Source organism: Nematolebias whitei, chromosome 1 (genome assembly GCF_014905685.2).
Source record: "Nematolebias whitei isolate Nwh7 chromosome 1, NemWhi1, whole genome shotgun sequence".
NCBI lineage: Eukaryota > Metazoa > Chordata > Actinopteri > Cyprinodontiformes > Rivulidae > Nematolebias > Nematolebias whitei.
The window spans coordinates 64207851-64223622 of record NC_056498.1 but is presented as its reverse complement, the minus strand read 5'-3'; the positions used below and the strand labels follow the sequence as shown (position 1 = coordinate 64223622).

General features: G+C 39.3%; 1 protein-coding gene across 2 annotated transcripts in view; it reads left to right on the top strand.

Annotated features, from left to right (window-relative positions):
- pcdh15a (protocadherin-related 15a) overlaps positions 1–15772 on the top strand; it is a 207842-nt gene that overhangs the window by 180713 nt on the left and 11357 nt on the right. For both annotated transcript variants that reach the window (XM_037680065.1, XM_037680057.1), the window contains exons 28-32: positions 2325–2413; positions 3331–3507; positions 5937–6155; positions 7400–7408; positions 8218–8337. In XM_037680065.1, coding sequence (XP_037535993.1) covers positions 2325–2413; positions 3331–3507; positions 5937–6155; positions 7400–7408; positions 8218–8337 — 614 coding nt within the window. The remainder of the gene's footprint in view (positions 1–2324; positions 2414–3330; positions 3508–5936; positions 6156–7399; positions 7409–8217; positions 8338–15772) is intronic.

Below are 15772 nucleotides of genomic sequence, written 5' to 3'. Positions count from 1 at the left end.
GGGGGGGGGGGGGTCTGGCGGTCCTCCCCAATTTTTTTTTTAAATAAAATGCTATTTCCTGCATTCTGGTGTATTTTAATGTTTTTTAAATAAAAAAAAACATTTACATCTTTGTGTTTGCCTACATACTGTAAGTAAACACTTGATTCAATAACTGTTTTAAGAGAGCATAGTATAACAAGAAGTAGCGCTAAGCTAGTTGCGTGCAATACAGACGTGCTAGCTAAGATACTACACACATAGATCTCTGCTTACCATTACACAACCTAATAAACGATTTGTGCAAAATCAGTTTAGTGTTAACTAATCATAACAAACAAAGACTAAACTTATGCAACCAGAAGTTGCAACATAGTTATATCTATATTTAAAACACACAAAACAAAGCACAGCTAGCTTTAAACATTAACCTTTAATATAACCATTAAGCACAATGTAATTATGACCAAAAAAATGGAGGATTTACTCGCAGTTACCTTTGTACAGACGAGCATGTGGTACTTCCTTTTCATCAGCGTTGTATTCAGCTGATCATTAGGTCGGCCACAGGGCTTTATCCACCTTTTACATCTTTCCAGACTCAGTTTAGGTTTTGGAAATGTAATAAACTGTATTCCACCCTCTAAACGCTCAGGCTAACGCTGTCTGAATTACATGTTTTCCACTCACAACACTTAACCCTTTTTTTCTGATGATTTTTCATGAAATCCCTCTGATCACAAAGTGTTCATAAAGCAAAACCCTGACAACGTTGTCAGAGAAAAAGGGGGTGGAGCTCCTGCTGCTAATGGGCGTTCACTTCGAGACTTGAGATTGCTGATTGGTCAGTTGCTGATGAGCCTGTGTTGAGGATACGACTCCTGAAAAAATAAAATAAAATCATAGATTTTACTGGCCTGTTTAAGACTGCCATCATTTATTCCAGTTTTGTTCCAAATTTATTCAATATTTAGGTTAATCTAAGGTTTGAGAACCAAGTTTCCTTACAAAATCCTAATGATGTTTCTTTATTTTTCAGGGCTAAAATTTAGGGTCGCTTGAGCATCTCCCCCCCCCAAAAAAAAAAAAATTAAAAGAAAGTTCAACTCGCCTCTGCTTCTGCTTTTAGATATTGTATCAGTCTCAAATACAGAACAGTCCCTCAAACGGGTTATGAAAAGGTTGTTTTTTTTATTTTTATTAAATTTGTTCAGCAGGATTTGGTTTCATCTATGGCAGAACAGTGCAACATTGTAAAAATTAATTAAAAAAAACTGTAAACATGACAATGGACCAGTACATTTTAAGGTTTATGAATAATTTAAAACAAAAATGGAAGTTAACCCGATGCACTAATTCATTTGGTTGGCATAAAATATGAATTTGTTTCATCATATTATAGCATTATAAAATAAACGTTACACCTACGTACATAATTAGAGGGCATGTGTCAATTTTTTTGTGTGTCCTGAACTTTTTATTGCTGAGTGCTACTGCTATTTTATTTTATTTTATTTATTTTTTCCACAAGATCCAAATGCTCCACAGAGAAGTGGTGGAAATATAAATTAGGTCTCTCTTTATTAAAAGGCTGTTTTTATCACAATTGTTTGGTAAATATGTATATTTTGTTTAACTTTGCTTATTAAGTGATAAATGTTTTAGGCCTAGTTAAGTGAATAATTCACAGAAGGAACAAAACACTTAACACGTGGCCTCTGCCACTCGTTGATGATCCAATTAACGTTGTTTTTTCAGCCACTGGAATTAACTCTGCAAATATTATGTGCCTTTCCTGTCTGTTTGTCTTTTTTTCCCCTCTATAATTCCCCGCACCCTTGTTGTTCGGGTGCTGCTGTTCCCCCACAAATCAGTGCTTATTTTTCCTGAGTGTGGGCAGGCTTTTTTTTTTCACCATTTCAGTGAAATATGTCTAGCTAACAAGTCTCTAATGAGACAGAAGGAGGGTCTGGGACATTGCCTGAATTTGAGAAAGCAGAGAGTGCATAACCACAGCTCTCGTTAATTTTCAAGGGGAAACCTAATTTTGCAGGAGCCACATGGGAGCTTTTGCTTCGGAGCACGGAGCCTGGTGCCTATGCACTTAGCTGTGGCTTCAGAATTATATCCTGTTAAATCTGCTGCATGGCATCAATACGAGCAGGCAATTAGAGGGTCCGACTTGCTGCATTGAGAGGATCATTTAAATGAGTTGACTAAACTCACAGTGGGACACATGAATAATTGGCCTAATCACAATTTATCTTGATTTCCAGTGACCCTTTTTACCTTTTAGTACTTTACATATTATTTTTCCCCCCGCTGTGTTCTGCTCAATCTCTCAGGTTTCTGTAGTCAACGCTCTGGACATGCAAGTTGTTGTGTCCACTGTTCCTCCCACTTTAGTGGAAGAGAAGAAGGAGGAGCTCATTAGGTAAGACAAAAGTCATCTTTTCAAAAATGTATAAATTATAAACAAATTGCAATTCAGTGGATAACATTTAAAGATTAAAAAAATACTCAAGTACAATTTTTTAAATATCCCAGTTGGTCCTTCAAAAGATGAAAATTTAGTATTTTTAATTGTAACTTTGGGTTGCAAGTTATTTTTAATAAGCACTACGGAGTGTCTAAGCATCTTAACCTCTGATGATGACAGGGCCTGTCCAAGTGGCACCACAGCCTTTTGGATAAGAGGCTGGAAATGAAACAGGGCTTTCAGGTCTATCCACTGGAGTCTGTTCTCCTAGGCCAAATTAATTAATAATAGGCATTCATGATTCATCTCTTTTTTTCTGGCTCTTGGGACAGAGTATTTAACCAAATTAGTTCATCTGAAAGGCAAATGTGCGCTAGTACGGTAGTTGTTTTTCAGGATCCTACTGTGCCTCATCCTCACAAGCAACCCTTCTGTTTGGATTGGGGGCGGGAGAGTTCGCTTTTTAGGAGGTTTTTTGTTTTTGCACAATGCTGATGGAGATCCACAATTATGGTATTTCCGCTCAGTGTTTAAAAGGTGCATCTGTGACATACAGTGAACGCCTTTTTGTTGTTAGTTGTAGGTAAAGGTTTACAATTCTCTTTGCCTGAGAAGGGTTTTTAAAAGTAATTTTACCAGAAGCCCAGTGTGGAGAGGAACATTACTTTTAATTAGGTCAATCACTGCCAGAGAGGAGCACTTGAGATTGATGGTTATCATATAGAGCTTCTGGCGGCATGTGTCAAATCAGATTTTAAATTAATACGAACCTATTTCTGGCTTGTGCAAGTCTAAACACATTTTTTCTTTATTATTATTATTTTTTACCTCTGCCTAAAAATAACTGAGATTTTGGGGGGTTTTCATTTTAGTATACTGGAGCGCCATGTCCAGGACCAGATTCCTGGTGCCAAAGTGATAGTCGAGTCCATCGGACCACGTCGTTATGGTGACGGCTATGAGCTAGAAGACTATTCCAAGTCAGACCTGATGGTGTACGCCATTGACCCGCTCACAAACAGAGCCATTTCACGACAGGAGCTCTTCAAGTGAGTGGGTGAATTTTATTACAGAAAAATCCAGTCCACCATTGTGTTGAAATTGATGTCTTATTGTCTGAGCTGTGCTATGTGTTGTCCCTATAATATCTATTTACTTTTTCTTCTTCTTCTTCTTTTTTAACACAAACAACAAATATTTCTCAGCCTCCCCTTGGCCTCTCCACAATGTCTACTTTTTTATGACCTCTTCTTTCTGCTTTACGACTTTGATTATCCTGCAGGCGTACAATATCTGTCAAAAAAAATGAAGATACAGAATAGAAGGGAGGAGGATGGAGCGAGGTCACAGGGGGACAAAGTGGGAGTCAAGCAGGGAGTGTTTCAATCAGTGCATCAACCCATCATTCCAATACCTCCGAGGCTGTTCTTAGAGCTGGGAGACAAGCCAGCAAAACATTTTATTCCTTTTTATTTTAGGATGCAAAGTGCTCAGGGTCTGTCTGTCTGCGACAGTCTGCTAAAGCAGCAAAAAGAGGCAAAGCATCACATAAAAGTGCATGCTATAAATTTGGCTAAACCATCAATGAAAATAAAAACAAGTTGGCCTTAACTTAGCCGACAGTGTATTCCACTTAATATGGTTATATTCCCGAGCTTGTCTGTGCAACCAATCAGACAGCACTCTTTCAAACCTTCCTCCACCAGAGCATGAGCGGTCCTGATCAATGGAGACACTTCTCACTCAGTCAGCCCTTCACGCTGCTTAACTTATATTTATCTACCTGGCAGCACCTCCTGTATTTATTTCTTTTAGCCTTGCTGCAATTTCTGTTGGTCACCCTGAATAAACCCGCCCTACCTTCAAGAAGACATGGCAAGCTCTGTTCATTTCAGAAAGTGACATTCAGGATGTTTTATTTATGCACCAGACTGATCTTTAAACATCACCTTTGTGTCCTTGACCATCTAAGTGGCACCACATAATTTTCAGGCTGGAACTGAGAATGGAGCCAAGATGAGGGTTGTTCTTGTGCTATAAAACTTTTGAAAGCTCCGTTTTGATGATAGTATTAGCCTCTGGGAGAGTCTTGCTAATTTGAAAAGAAATCTGCTATATTCTGGATTTAATCAGCATCCATTCCTCCACATAACATCAGGAAAATCAGATAGATTAGAGGAGTAGGAGTCGTTATGTATGCAGCACATGTCTGGCTGCACTGAGGGGTAATTGCAAGTTATAGAGCTGCAACTTTGCCGTTGGATCACAGAAAGAGAAGGACGGCATTGTTAGTGGGATTTTGCTTCACAACTGGTCCCTGTTCCACCTTGAATGCAGCATTCACCACCATTTCAGCTCTCTGGATGATAGATTGCCAGAGTCCAGTTCATAAGCTTCAGTCAATCCTTTTTTTTTTCCACCTATAAAAAACTGAAATGACAGTATTTGGGCATGGGAGTGTGCTTACACCTCTGTGATGCAGAATGTTTGGAAAACTGTTTCGTGGTAACTGCTTGGTTTCACAAATGACACAGGGACAGCAGCAGGTGGAAATAGTATTATATTCATGTTGTACCACAATAAAATGCTAATTTTGCAATGACTCTGAGTAAAACTAATGGTAGTTGTAAAATTTTCTTGATTTGGATGTAACTTTTTGTTTGCATTTAAATTTAGGAATACAGTGCATATTTTATGACTAGTGCAACACAGTATTTTTCTAATTTCCTTTTTTTAATAACAAAGTATGCAATTATATAAGTTATGCCAGTCACCTTGAACTGATTCCTTCCCAGGAAATGAGACACGCAAACCTGTAATAACTTATATATATGACAGCTCAAGTGGCAGAACAATTAGTTGTACAAAAAAGGTATAGATATGATTAGCTTGGGTACATTTTTATGGCTTTTAGGCGCATTTAAATGTAATATTCATTCAGTTTAACTCTGCCTTGGTTTGCAAGCAAATACTGTGTGAAACATTTGTCATTATTGCTCCTTCACGAACTAAAAGAATGTCTGGGAAGCCACGTGTACTGTGGTGAAAACTGGTTTAAACCTTTTTGTTAATTGGAGGAAAACTTTATTTTTAGATAATTACTTGTAGTTTCATAACTGAAATCAGGTTTTCTTTTTTTTTTTTTGTTAATGTTAAAATATTGTTAAAGTCACTAAATTTATGAAACGCATGTAAAGGTACATTAGTTGCACCAAAGTTTTGTACAATGCAAGGAAGCAAACCGAAGGAGATTTGATCCTGACAGATAAAATTATTAAATGTCTATATAACAATTTCAAAGTGACAAAATAAAATTCGTATGAATCACAAAAGCACAATCGGGTGTTAAAAACCACTCATACAAACAGCAATACACTTGCAACATTAAAAATGATCTAGTTGTCAAAAAAGCTGCAAAAACACAATCACTTTTTTTAATAGCTTCCCGCCCTCATTCTTAATGTTTTATAAATTTCAGATTCCTTGACGGCAACGTGCTGGACATCAATAAAGAGTTCCAACCATACCTGGGCGAGGGGGGCCGAATCCTTGAGATCCGCTCACCAGATGTTGTGGCCAGTGTGAAGAAGGCTGCCCAAGCCGTGGGATACACAGAGGGAGCTCTGCTGGCACTGGCCATCATCATCATCCTCTGCTGCATCCCTGCCATTCTCATCGTCATGGTCACCTACCGACAGTCAGTACTTTTCCCCGAATATTGATGTCTCACTACTACAATTTACTCCTACCATATATATATATAATTATCTTCACCACAGTGTCAGAATAATGTGAGGGGAAATGAATTACAATTAAGCAGATCCCTGTCTTGGGAGTTATTGTGTGGCACTAATGGTTTTAGCCAAAAGGTTTTTATCCCAAGGAGAAATCAGATATCTATAATTGGAATGTAAACCATTCTTTACATCTTGCACCCCGCGGCCTATTAGAGCAGAGCCAACGCAAGCCACAAATTGTATTGAAAAGAACATTTGTTGTGGATTTAGGGAGCACATTTCCTGCTCCACCGCCACCTTTGTGTTTGTGTGTTTGCCTCGCTTGCCATGAACCTCTCATCAGACATACTGACTGCGCACTCTGCTGGGCTAATCTCCTGCTCATGCTCTGTGAAAGCTGATTAATTAACACTCATTTGTGACAAACATCTACAGCCGATTGTGATCGTCACAGCGCGTCTTCTCACTTCTTAATCAACTCTGCCCTGCACACCCGTAATAAGCCGTGTTTCCTCCATGTATATATATATATTTTTGGCTCCGTCTCTGCCTCTGATATACACTGCAGTTTGAACAAAATGTGATTTTTTTTTTTTTTTACAATCACATTAATGGCAAAAGGCTGGCAAATGTTTATTCATGGCAGATGGGTAGAGTGGTTGTCCACACACAAATGTGCACACCAAGTGCAGCAGAATACTGTTGATTAGTGACATTAGACCCTAAAACACAAACTGTGAGAGCAGATGGCACTTTGTTGGTGATGACAATGCAATGGCAAAAGTTAATGTTCTCATTTGTGTTTGTCAAACCAATTTATTGTTGCGTTACGATGAAATCCACTATGGTATTTTACACATCAATTTGTTTCCTCATGTGGAATAATTGAATTTTGCTGTTAATAAGCACTGGCAATAGGAAGGGTATGAGATTTAGTTTAGCTCTTGTTACATGTAGCTCTACACCTGCTCCTGAAGGATTTGAGGGTTTATTTCTAGGCAGAAACTTTTTTTTTTTATCTTGAGAAGTAAATGTTTTTTATGCATACAGTGAATTTCTTGTAACATAATTTATTGAGGATTTCTTGAGTATCAAACTTGTACACATTTATGGTCATGCTAATGTATATAAGTATGCAAACTAATTATATGTTTGCATGTTTGTCCTATTTTTTCCTCTTATGTTTTTATCCTTGCATCATCAGATTCAAAGAGTAAGTATGGTTTCTTTTTTTTTTTTTTCTTTGATGTGAGAAGTGCATTTTCTCCTGCCTTCATCATTCATTAATTATTTAAAGCCTGACTCGTTGTCATGAACATGACATGTAGGCTTATTTACATGTTACTTATATAATGACATGAAACAACACGGAGTATACTTGTGGGTTACAGACTCTACATGTAATTTGCCACAAAACAGTTCTTCTCATGTGGAAAATCCCCCCAAAATTAGATGTGAAATAAAACGTGACTGTTTCACTTTGTCAAAAATCGTTGATCTATCACAGTTTAACGATTAGGTGTCTTATTGTTTTACAGCATGCACGATAGTGATTTTTTAAAAATTCAAGTTTAATTATAAAACCCAATAGTTAAAAAAAACATGGCAGATAGATGTGAAAGAGATTTTTAAATCTGTGGCTGAGGATTCGTTGTTCATCACTTCACAGCTTTTTGTATAATTGAAAGCATTCTTGCACTTAAGCTGTTGTGTTGTCACGTTAAAAGCATCATTAGGCAATATCTTTGGTGGTGATACCACATAAATGCCTCCTTCAAGGGTGAAAGGGTTGCCACTCGCACTTAGAATCAACACATGAACTCATTTGAATCTTTTAGAGAAAGCGAGAGCATTTTCGGAACAAACGAACAAAAACGAGTTGTTTTTCTTACGAGATCGAAGAAGAAAGCAGAAGTGAAATGTGTTAATCAAATTTTGCATATTTGAGTTGCTTTATTTTCCCACATATTTTGAGAGGTGATGCTCTTACATTGTTGGTGCAAACGGTACCCTCTTGCACAGGCGACAGGCAGAGTGTACCAAAACTGCCAGGATCCAGATGGCTTTACCACCAGGAGGGAAAGCAGCTCCAGCCGCTGCTCCGAGCGCTAACCTCTACGAGGAGCTTGGCGACAGCAGCATGTGAGTTATGTCCCTTTGGTGTCTGTCTCTCATCCCACACATCCAACCAGTTCCAACAACCTGCTGGTCGTGTATCTGGCCGTGCTGGTTTCTTCCTCAGAGGTTCAGATTAGAAGGGTTGCTCCCAGATGAAGGCTTGGTAGTGTTTTTTTTTTTTTTTTGCTCTGCACATAGATAATTTTAGATCTGGAATATTAGCCTTCTCTTCCAAATAGCCCACCTAGCAGCTCAGCAGTGAAAGTTTCTTGCTGCTGCCTCTGACATATTACTTGCTGCACCATTGAATTTCTGCACAATATGGAAGCCACTGCACAGCTGGCGGTTAGGCTTTAGCTTATGTATGTGTTTCTAATTTGACTGTGTATGCATTTTGCAAGTCCCTCTCTCAAGGTAAAACGTGTGTTCATAAATTACTTCAAACCTTACTTTGATTAATACGTGCACTACGTTGAGTGCTTCTTTATTTTCCCCATGCGTCCAAAGCATTTTGCCATCAGCACAATTTGATTCCCTCTATAAAATTAAACGCTGCCCTGAGTGTGTAATGAAATGTTAATGCTTGTGGATAAAAGAAGTTTGAACTGAATGAGCTGCCCTGCTGGATTTAGTCATTTTGATTTACAGCATGTTAAACAGTTCTGCTACGATTTTTACTGCTTGTTGTTTAATATGAAAATAGCTTTTTAATGATAAGAGACTGGAAAGCTTTTGTAATCATGTTTATCAACCATCATTATTATTGAAGCTATTGGTTCTTGAGAATCAGAAATAGAATCACATCTTTATATTTCCAGCTTGCTCTCGTAACAAATGTAGTATGTTCCAGCATCTGTACGTTCATGCAAAGCTTGGAGTTGAACACTGATGCTCACAACTGATAAGTCAGAAAGCTCACGATGTAGAAAATTGTGCCTACTCTTCGTCAGTGCCCTCATTTCTCCTCTGCCATTTTTGTTTTTTTTGTCTTCTCACCATCTCTCTGTGTTTCTGTACTTCCACCTTGTCTTTCTGGGTTCAGACTGCAGTAAGTAATCACGCTTTTCAAACTCTGAATTAGTCTGATGTTATGCATAATTGCCACACAACAGCAGCACCCTCGTTTCCCCTCCTCGTTCTAGCTTTTGCTCAACATGTGCAGAATCAGTGCCGTTTAGATCTGTTTTGGTGTGTAGGTTAACTTATTGAAGGAATTTGTTAGTCACCATTGAACACATTTTCAGCTAATGCTATTAACTGACCTTGAGTAGCACTTTAAATGGGAGGGGGTGTTTTCAGATAAAAAGAACGGTCTGGTTGTTGAGAGATAGATTACTCCAGATGATGTGTACTGCTGACCCCCCCCCCCCCCCCCCATAGGCCACTGTCTCTTTGTGTGTGTATCTGCAACTTCCACATCATTGTTTCAGATCTCTCTGTGTTGTGACAAATTTTACAAATACACGTTTTGTAGTTTCATGCACATCATTTATTCTTTCAACTAAGCAAATATAAGCAACATGTTTATGCTATTATGAAGTTCCTAATTGAACTTTGCACGTTATTAGCAGCATATACTGTATATAGCAGTCCCTCGCTACGTCACAGTTTGTTGATCGCGGACTCGTTCTATCACGGTTTTTCAAAATAAGATTAGACATGACACACAATTGGCTGATTGATGGATGAGCCGCACGATCGGCATGGAATGTTAATTTAAAATAAATAATTTAAAAGTATTTAGCACCTGAAGAAGAAGAAGGGCAGCACGGTGGCGCAACTGGTAGAGCTGCTGCCTCTCAGCGAGCAGGTCCCTGGTTCAAACCCCGGTCCAGGGGCCTTTCTAGGTGGAGTTTGCATGTTCTCTCCGTGCATGCGTGGGTTTTCTCCGGGTACTCCGGTTTCCTCCCACAGTCCAAAAACATGCATGTTAGGCTGATTGGTAACTCTAAATTGTCCCTAGGTGTGAGTGAGAGAGTGAATGGTTGTTTGTCTCGTCTGTCTCTATGTGGCCCTGTGATGGACTTGCGACCCGTCCAGGGTGTACCCCGCCCCTCGCACAGTGATTGCTGGACATGGGCACCAGCGACCCCCGTGACCCAAAATGGAATAAGCGGGTAAAGATAATGGATGGATGGATGGATGGATGGAAGAAGAAGAAGAAGAAGGAAAAAAAATATATATATATATATATATAATTTTTTTTTCGGCTTATTTATATAATATGTATAATTTATATGTTAGTATTAAAGCATGGTTCCTATTTGTACCACATTTTAGCTAATTGAAACCAACAAAAAAATAAATGAGTTAAATTATGTCACAACACAAAGAATCATAATCAAATAACTCATTACATCATCGTTTCTTCATTGTCTTTCTATGTTTGCTTATTCCTAGTTTGTTACTTTTCACCTGTTTCAAGTCTTTTTCTTTCTTTTTCACTACCACCATTTTCCTGGAACAGGGCTAAAAGGTCTCTCTTTGAGGAAGCCAACCACCAGAAGATTCTTAGCACTTTTGCCTGCCGCACCAATGCAGCCCATTGCAATGGTGCTTTGCTTGTCAGCTTGCCCAAATCCGAGAGCAACGTGACCCTCCTCTCTGATGGCAACCCCATCACCATCCACAATCCCTTGTATGATGATAACAGTCCTCTCAGCAGTCCTTTACCCTTTTCACAGGGAGAGAGAACGTGTGAAAAGCAGTTTTCATTTTCTCCATCCCAGTCAGCAGGGTCGGGATGCGCTTGGTCAATGCCTGCTCGCATTCATAGAGGGCAGCACAGCTTTGAGGTACCACGAAGACAACTTCTTATGAATCAATCCAACTGGGAGCTGCAAATACTCCAAGAAGCCATGGGGAACAAGAAAAAGCTGACAAATTTGAACACATCTTACTTGAGTGGCAGCACAGAGACTAAGTTATCAGTTCGTGAGCAGGCCAGGCAGTTTGAGCAACAGGCTTTTCAAGAACAAACCCTTAAGCAAAATAATTACCACGGCTCACTTTCTTCAATCCTTGTCAGGGATATGGACAGCGATGATATGCTGGAGCTGACCTCAGAAACCCTGCGTTCTATCATGGATTACCCCCACAGCCCCATGTCTGTGGGCAGAGAAGTGTCCCCCAACTTTATCATTGCACAGGCCGATGAGTCACGGCCCCTATCGAGCCAGAAACCAACCCCACCTGTTTTGAGAGAGTTCAGTTCAAATATCTCCAACTACATAACAGCGCAGCCTTGTCAGATCACAGTTGAAATGATACCCGACCCACCAGAAAACCCTGCACCCCCTCCTCCTCCTAATCTGTATCCACATCCACCATCTCCACCCACATCTCCTCCACCATCTCCTCCCTTCGGTCCCCATTCCAGTCCACCTTCACCTCCCTTACACAAACCTCATCGCACCACTTTTTCCTCCCCTCCTCCTGTCTGTAAGCCAATTGTTCCCCCACCACCACCTCCGCTCCCTCCTCCCTCGCCTATTAATAGTCAGCCGCGTCCTGTCATCCAGTTTGTCCCCACCACCTTACCCCCTTTGTCATCTCTTCGTCCTGTCTCCGAAAGAAAACACCCCCCTCCTCTTACCTCATCAGACACTGACCTTGGGACAAAGAAGGAGCTCAAGGGGATTTTAAAGAACATCCAGAATCTTGCTGACATTGAAAGATCCATTGCCAACCTTTACAACCAAGTGGACAAAAACTGCAAGGTGCCCAAAATTAGCAAGAAACCACAAGTGACTGAGGAGTCAGACGATGCTAACAAACAGCAAAGCTTTGATCCAGGGGACAAGCAGAGTTCGCCAAAAATGACAAATTCAGCTTCAAACGTTCGGATTGATTCAACAAGTGCTGAAAATGGAGTGAGTCTAAATCCAGCAGAGGAGTTTCAGGACAACACAGACAGTTCTACCCCTGCTGAACACTGTGAACTTTCATCTCAATCTACAGTATTCTGACTTGTTGTTTTGTTCCATATTCTCGCTATTTCCATCTTTGCATCTCCGTGTCTGTTTTCTTTTGCTTACAGTTGTTTCTACTGATTTTCTTTGCCGTATGCTGTACGATATGCTTTGATCATATCAAAGAATTATAACTGAGTTGTTTTGGAGAAATGTTTTTTTTTTTTTTACTTTATACTTTGTGTGAAAAACACATTTTAGATGCCTGCCAGGAAATCTGCTTATGTTTGCCCCAGTGACTAGATAATATGATTACAGACTTGCATTAAAATAACAAAACAAACTTATATATTCAGTATGAGTTTGTATTTTTTTTTTCTAATTTGATTATAAGAACTGTATTTAAATATAGGGTAATATTACTATTCCAGAGAGAAAGCAGATTTGTGAGATTACCACGTTAAGCATGTGTTCTTTCAGTTCAAGGCCTTAGCGATTTAATTTTATAGCCAGAGCTATCTTAATTAAAAAAGAATAAATATCAAAGTTTAAAACTCTTGTTTTTTACTACAAACTTACTGCATTCAAAAAGTTACTACAATGACACAGAGTATTTTATTAGGTGTATTTTTTTTATTTGTAAAGTGATCAAAAGAACAATTGAAACTCCAGAGATGTATGAAGCAGTAAAAAGGGAAACATTTTATGAGTACTATAATAGTAGGCAATATCCACAAACTGTATCAATTAGACACTAAATGAGGGGCTCTTATTGGGGCCACGGTAGTTCAGTGGATAGTGTCATATAGTCCCTTGATTCTGAAGCTGCAGTTTTGAGCCCAGCTTGCATTAGGAAGAGGATTAGGTGCAAAACGTTTGCCAACAATTGCTATCGTGCAAGTTTTCTTGGTGTGGCGACCCCTGTAAAATTTAAAAAAAAAGAAAATACAATGAAAAATGAGTGTCTCATATTGAGTCAGGAGCGAAAACATTTAGGTAACCTGTCTTAATTCCTGCACAGATCCTTTCAGCATGATAAAAGTAGGAACTGGGATATTTGTTCATTGGAAAAAACTAATTAAAGAATCAATCAATCATTAACGGAGGCTGCCTGTGGGACTGCCAGAGTTAACTTCTTCCTTCTCCCACCCCTTTGACCCTCTGACTGCCTGTGTTTTTCATTCTTACTTCCCTTCTTATTTCAATTAGCTTTAATTCCTTTCAATCCCTGGCTTCTACTTGCTAATCTTTCCTCTTGGTTTCCTTTTCTTTGACTTTCTTTCAACTTTTAGCCGTGCCGTTTTTTTTCTTACTTTTTCTGTTCAAGTATTCCACTTTCTTTCTCCGTCTAATTTTTTACCTGCGTACCCATCATATTTTTGTTTCACCCAAAAGGACTTGGCAAAGCTCACTTCCAGACCAATGTGATGTTTGATTCATCACATGTTACTCCTGATGGGCAGATCAAAGGCCAGCTAATTCTGTATTCAATATTCACTACATGGGGTAATCTCTTTTGTAAAGAGTCTAGCAGCTCGCATGCTGTTTCTGTCAGCCCAAAGTGTAGTGAGCCATAATGGATGGTATTCTTTAATATTCAGTTTTTATAATTGGTTTCATCAACTCCTTTGTATCCTAATTTATAATTAAGAACAGTTCTGTTCTTAAGAAAAGAGAAACTGGACAGATGTTTCTTTGACTTCTTTGCAAGATTAGGAAAAAATATCAAAATGTATGAGAATGATTTTTAATGTAAAAAATGTCTTCTGTGTGTTAGCAAATGGTTCAATGTTATTTTTAAATTTTGTATTCAGTTTCTAGAGAAAGAAAAATCTTTATATTGCAAGTATCAACTTTCAAAGTGCAAATATTTGGACTGATTGACTTAAATCACCTTTTAATACAGAGTACACATTTTTATTAGAACAATACATCAAACAAATGGTGGAGTGGAAAAATCATTGAATTCAGTAAACATGTTCACTTTATTTATACATTAAATCCAACATTTGCGTGAATTTTTTTGCTGAGGTGTTTTTAAGGGGTGATAATTGTTTTTTATAAGCATTCTTGTTTGATTATTCTTGACTGTAATATGTCCTGTACACTGTTTCTGTTAACATCTTCCTTATTCCACAAGTGAACAGAAGTCTTACACAGAAAATCTCCTGTTGCCAAGAACAGGAAGGAAACCATCCTGAGACCTAATATAGTGTGTGAGAACTTCTTAAGATCCGAATATAGATATTGATGTCAAGTCTACACCATGAACATGACGCAAAATTTGAAAAAAAAGATGGGATATAGTTAGCTGAAGCCAGTGTCTCAGTGGGCTGTGAGTATGGAAGACTGGTTAGTACCTCAAAATTGCAAGAAAATATGCAACTCTGTTGCAGTTTCACTGAATTTTGTGTTTGCGACCAACACGTGCTGTTGTCAGACTTAACGTTTGGGAGCGGTAGCTTCAAGTGTTTTCTGCCTTAAAAAAAAAACTCCTGTGCAGTAGAGTTACATTCAGGCCTAAAAAATCTGACCCAGCTTGAACCCGTATCATTTTTTCTGAGCCCGACCTGAAACTGACCAATTAACTGTAATTAGAGGCCAGAACCTGAAAAAAAAACAAAAAAAAAAACTTTTTTTTAATTAAGTTGTTACTGCTTGTAAGCAAATCAGTTTGACATGATAATTTTAAAACGTATTTCAAATAAAGGAAGATATAAGAGTCCTTGTTTATTAACAAGAGTCAGCAGATTATTATAGTTATTATAATATTATAGTATAAGGTGAAGCAGCTGGGATGAGAATCAGCACCTCCAAATCTGAGGCCATGGTCCTCAACCGGGAAAGGAAGGATTGCTCTCTTCAGGTCGAGGGTGAGGTTCTGCCTCAAGTGGAGGAGTTCAAGTATCTCGGGGTTTTGTTCATGAGTGAGGGAAGAATGGAGCATGAGATTAACAGATGGATTGGTGCAGCATCTGCAGTATTGCGGACGCTGTACCGGTTCGTTGTGGTGAAGAGAGAGCTGAGCTGTAAGGCAAAGCTCTCGGTTTACGTTCCTACTCTCATCCATGGTCACGAGCTCTGGGTAGTGACCGAATGAGATTGCAAATACAAGCGTTTGAAATGAGTTTCCTTCGCAGGGTAGCTGGACTCTGTCTCCCTTAGAGAGAGTGAAAAGTTCAGTTATCTGAGAGAAACTCAGAGTAGAACCACTGCTCCTCCATGTCAAGAGGAGACAGTTGATGTGGTTCGAGCATCTGGTGAGGATGCCTCCTGGGTGCCTCCCTAGGGAGGTGCTTCGGGCATGTCTGACTGGGAGGAGACCACGGGGAAGATCCAGGACACGCTGGAGAGACTGTGTCTCTCGGTTGACCTGGGAACGCCTTGGAATCCTCTCAGAAGAGCTGGAAGAGGAGGCTGTGGAAAGAGATGTCTGGGCCTCCCTGCTCAAGCTGCTGCCCCGCGACCCAACTTAGGAACAAGCGGAAGATGATGGATGGATGGATGGATGGATGGATGGATGGATGGATGGATGGATGGATGGATGG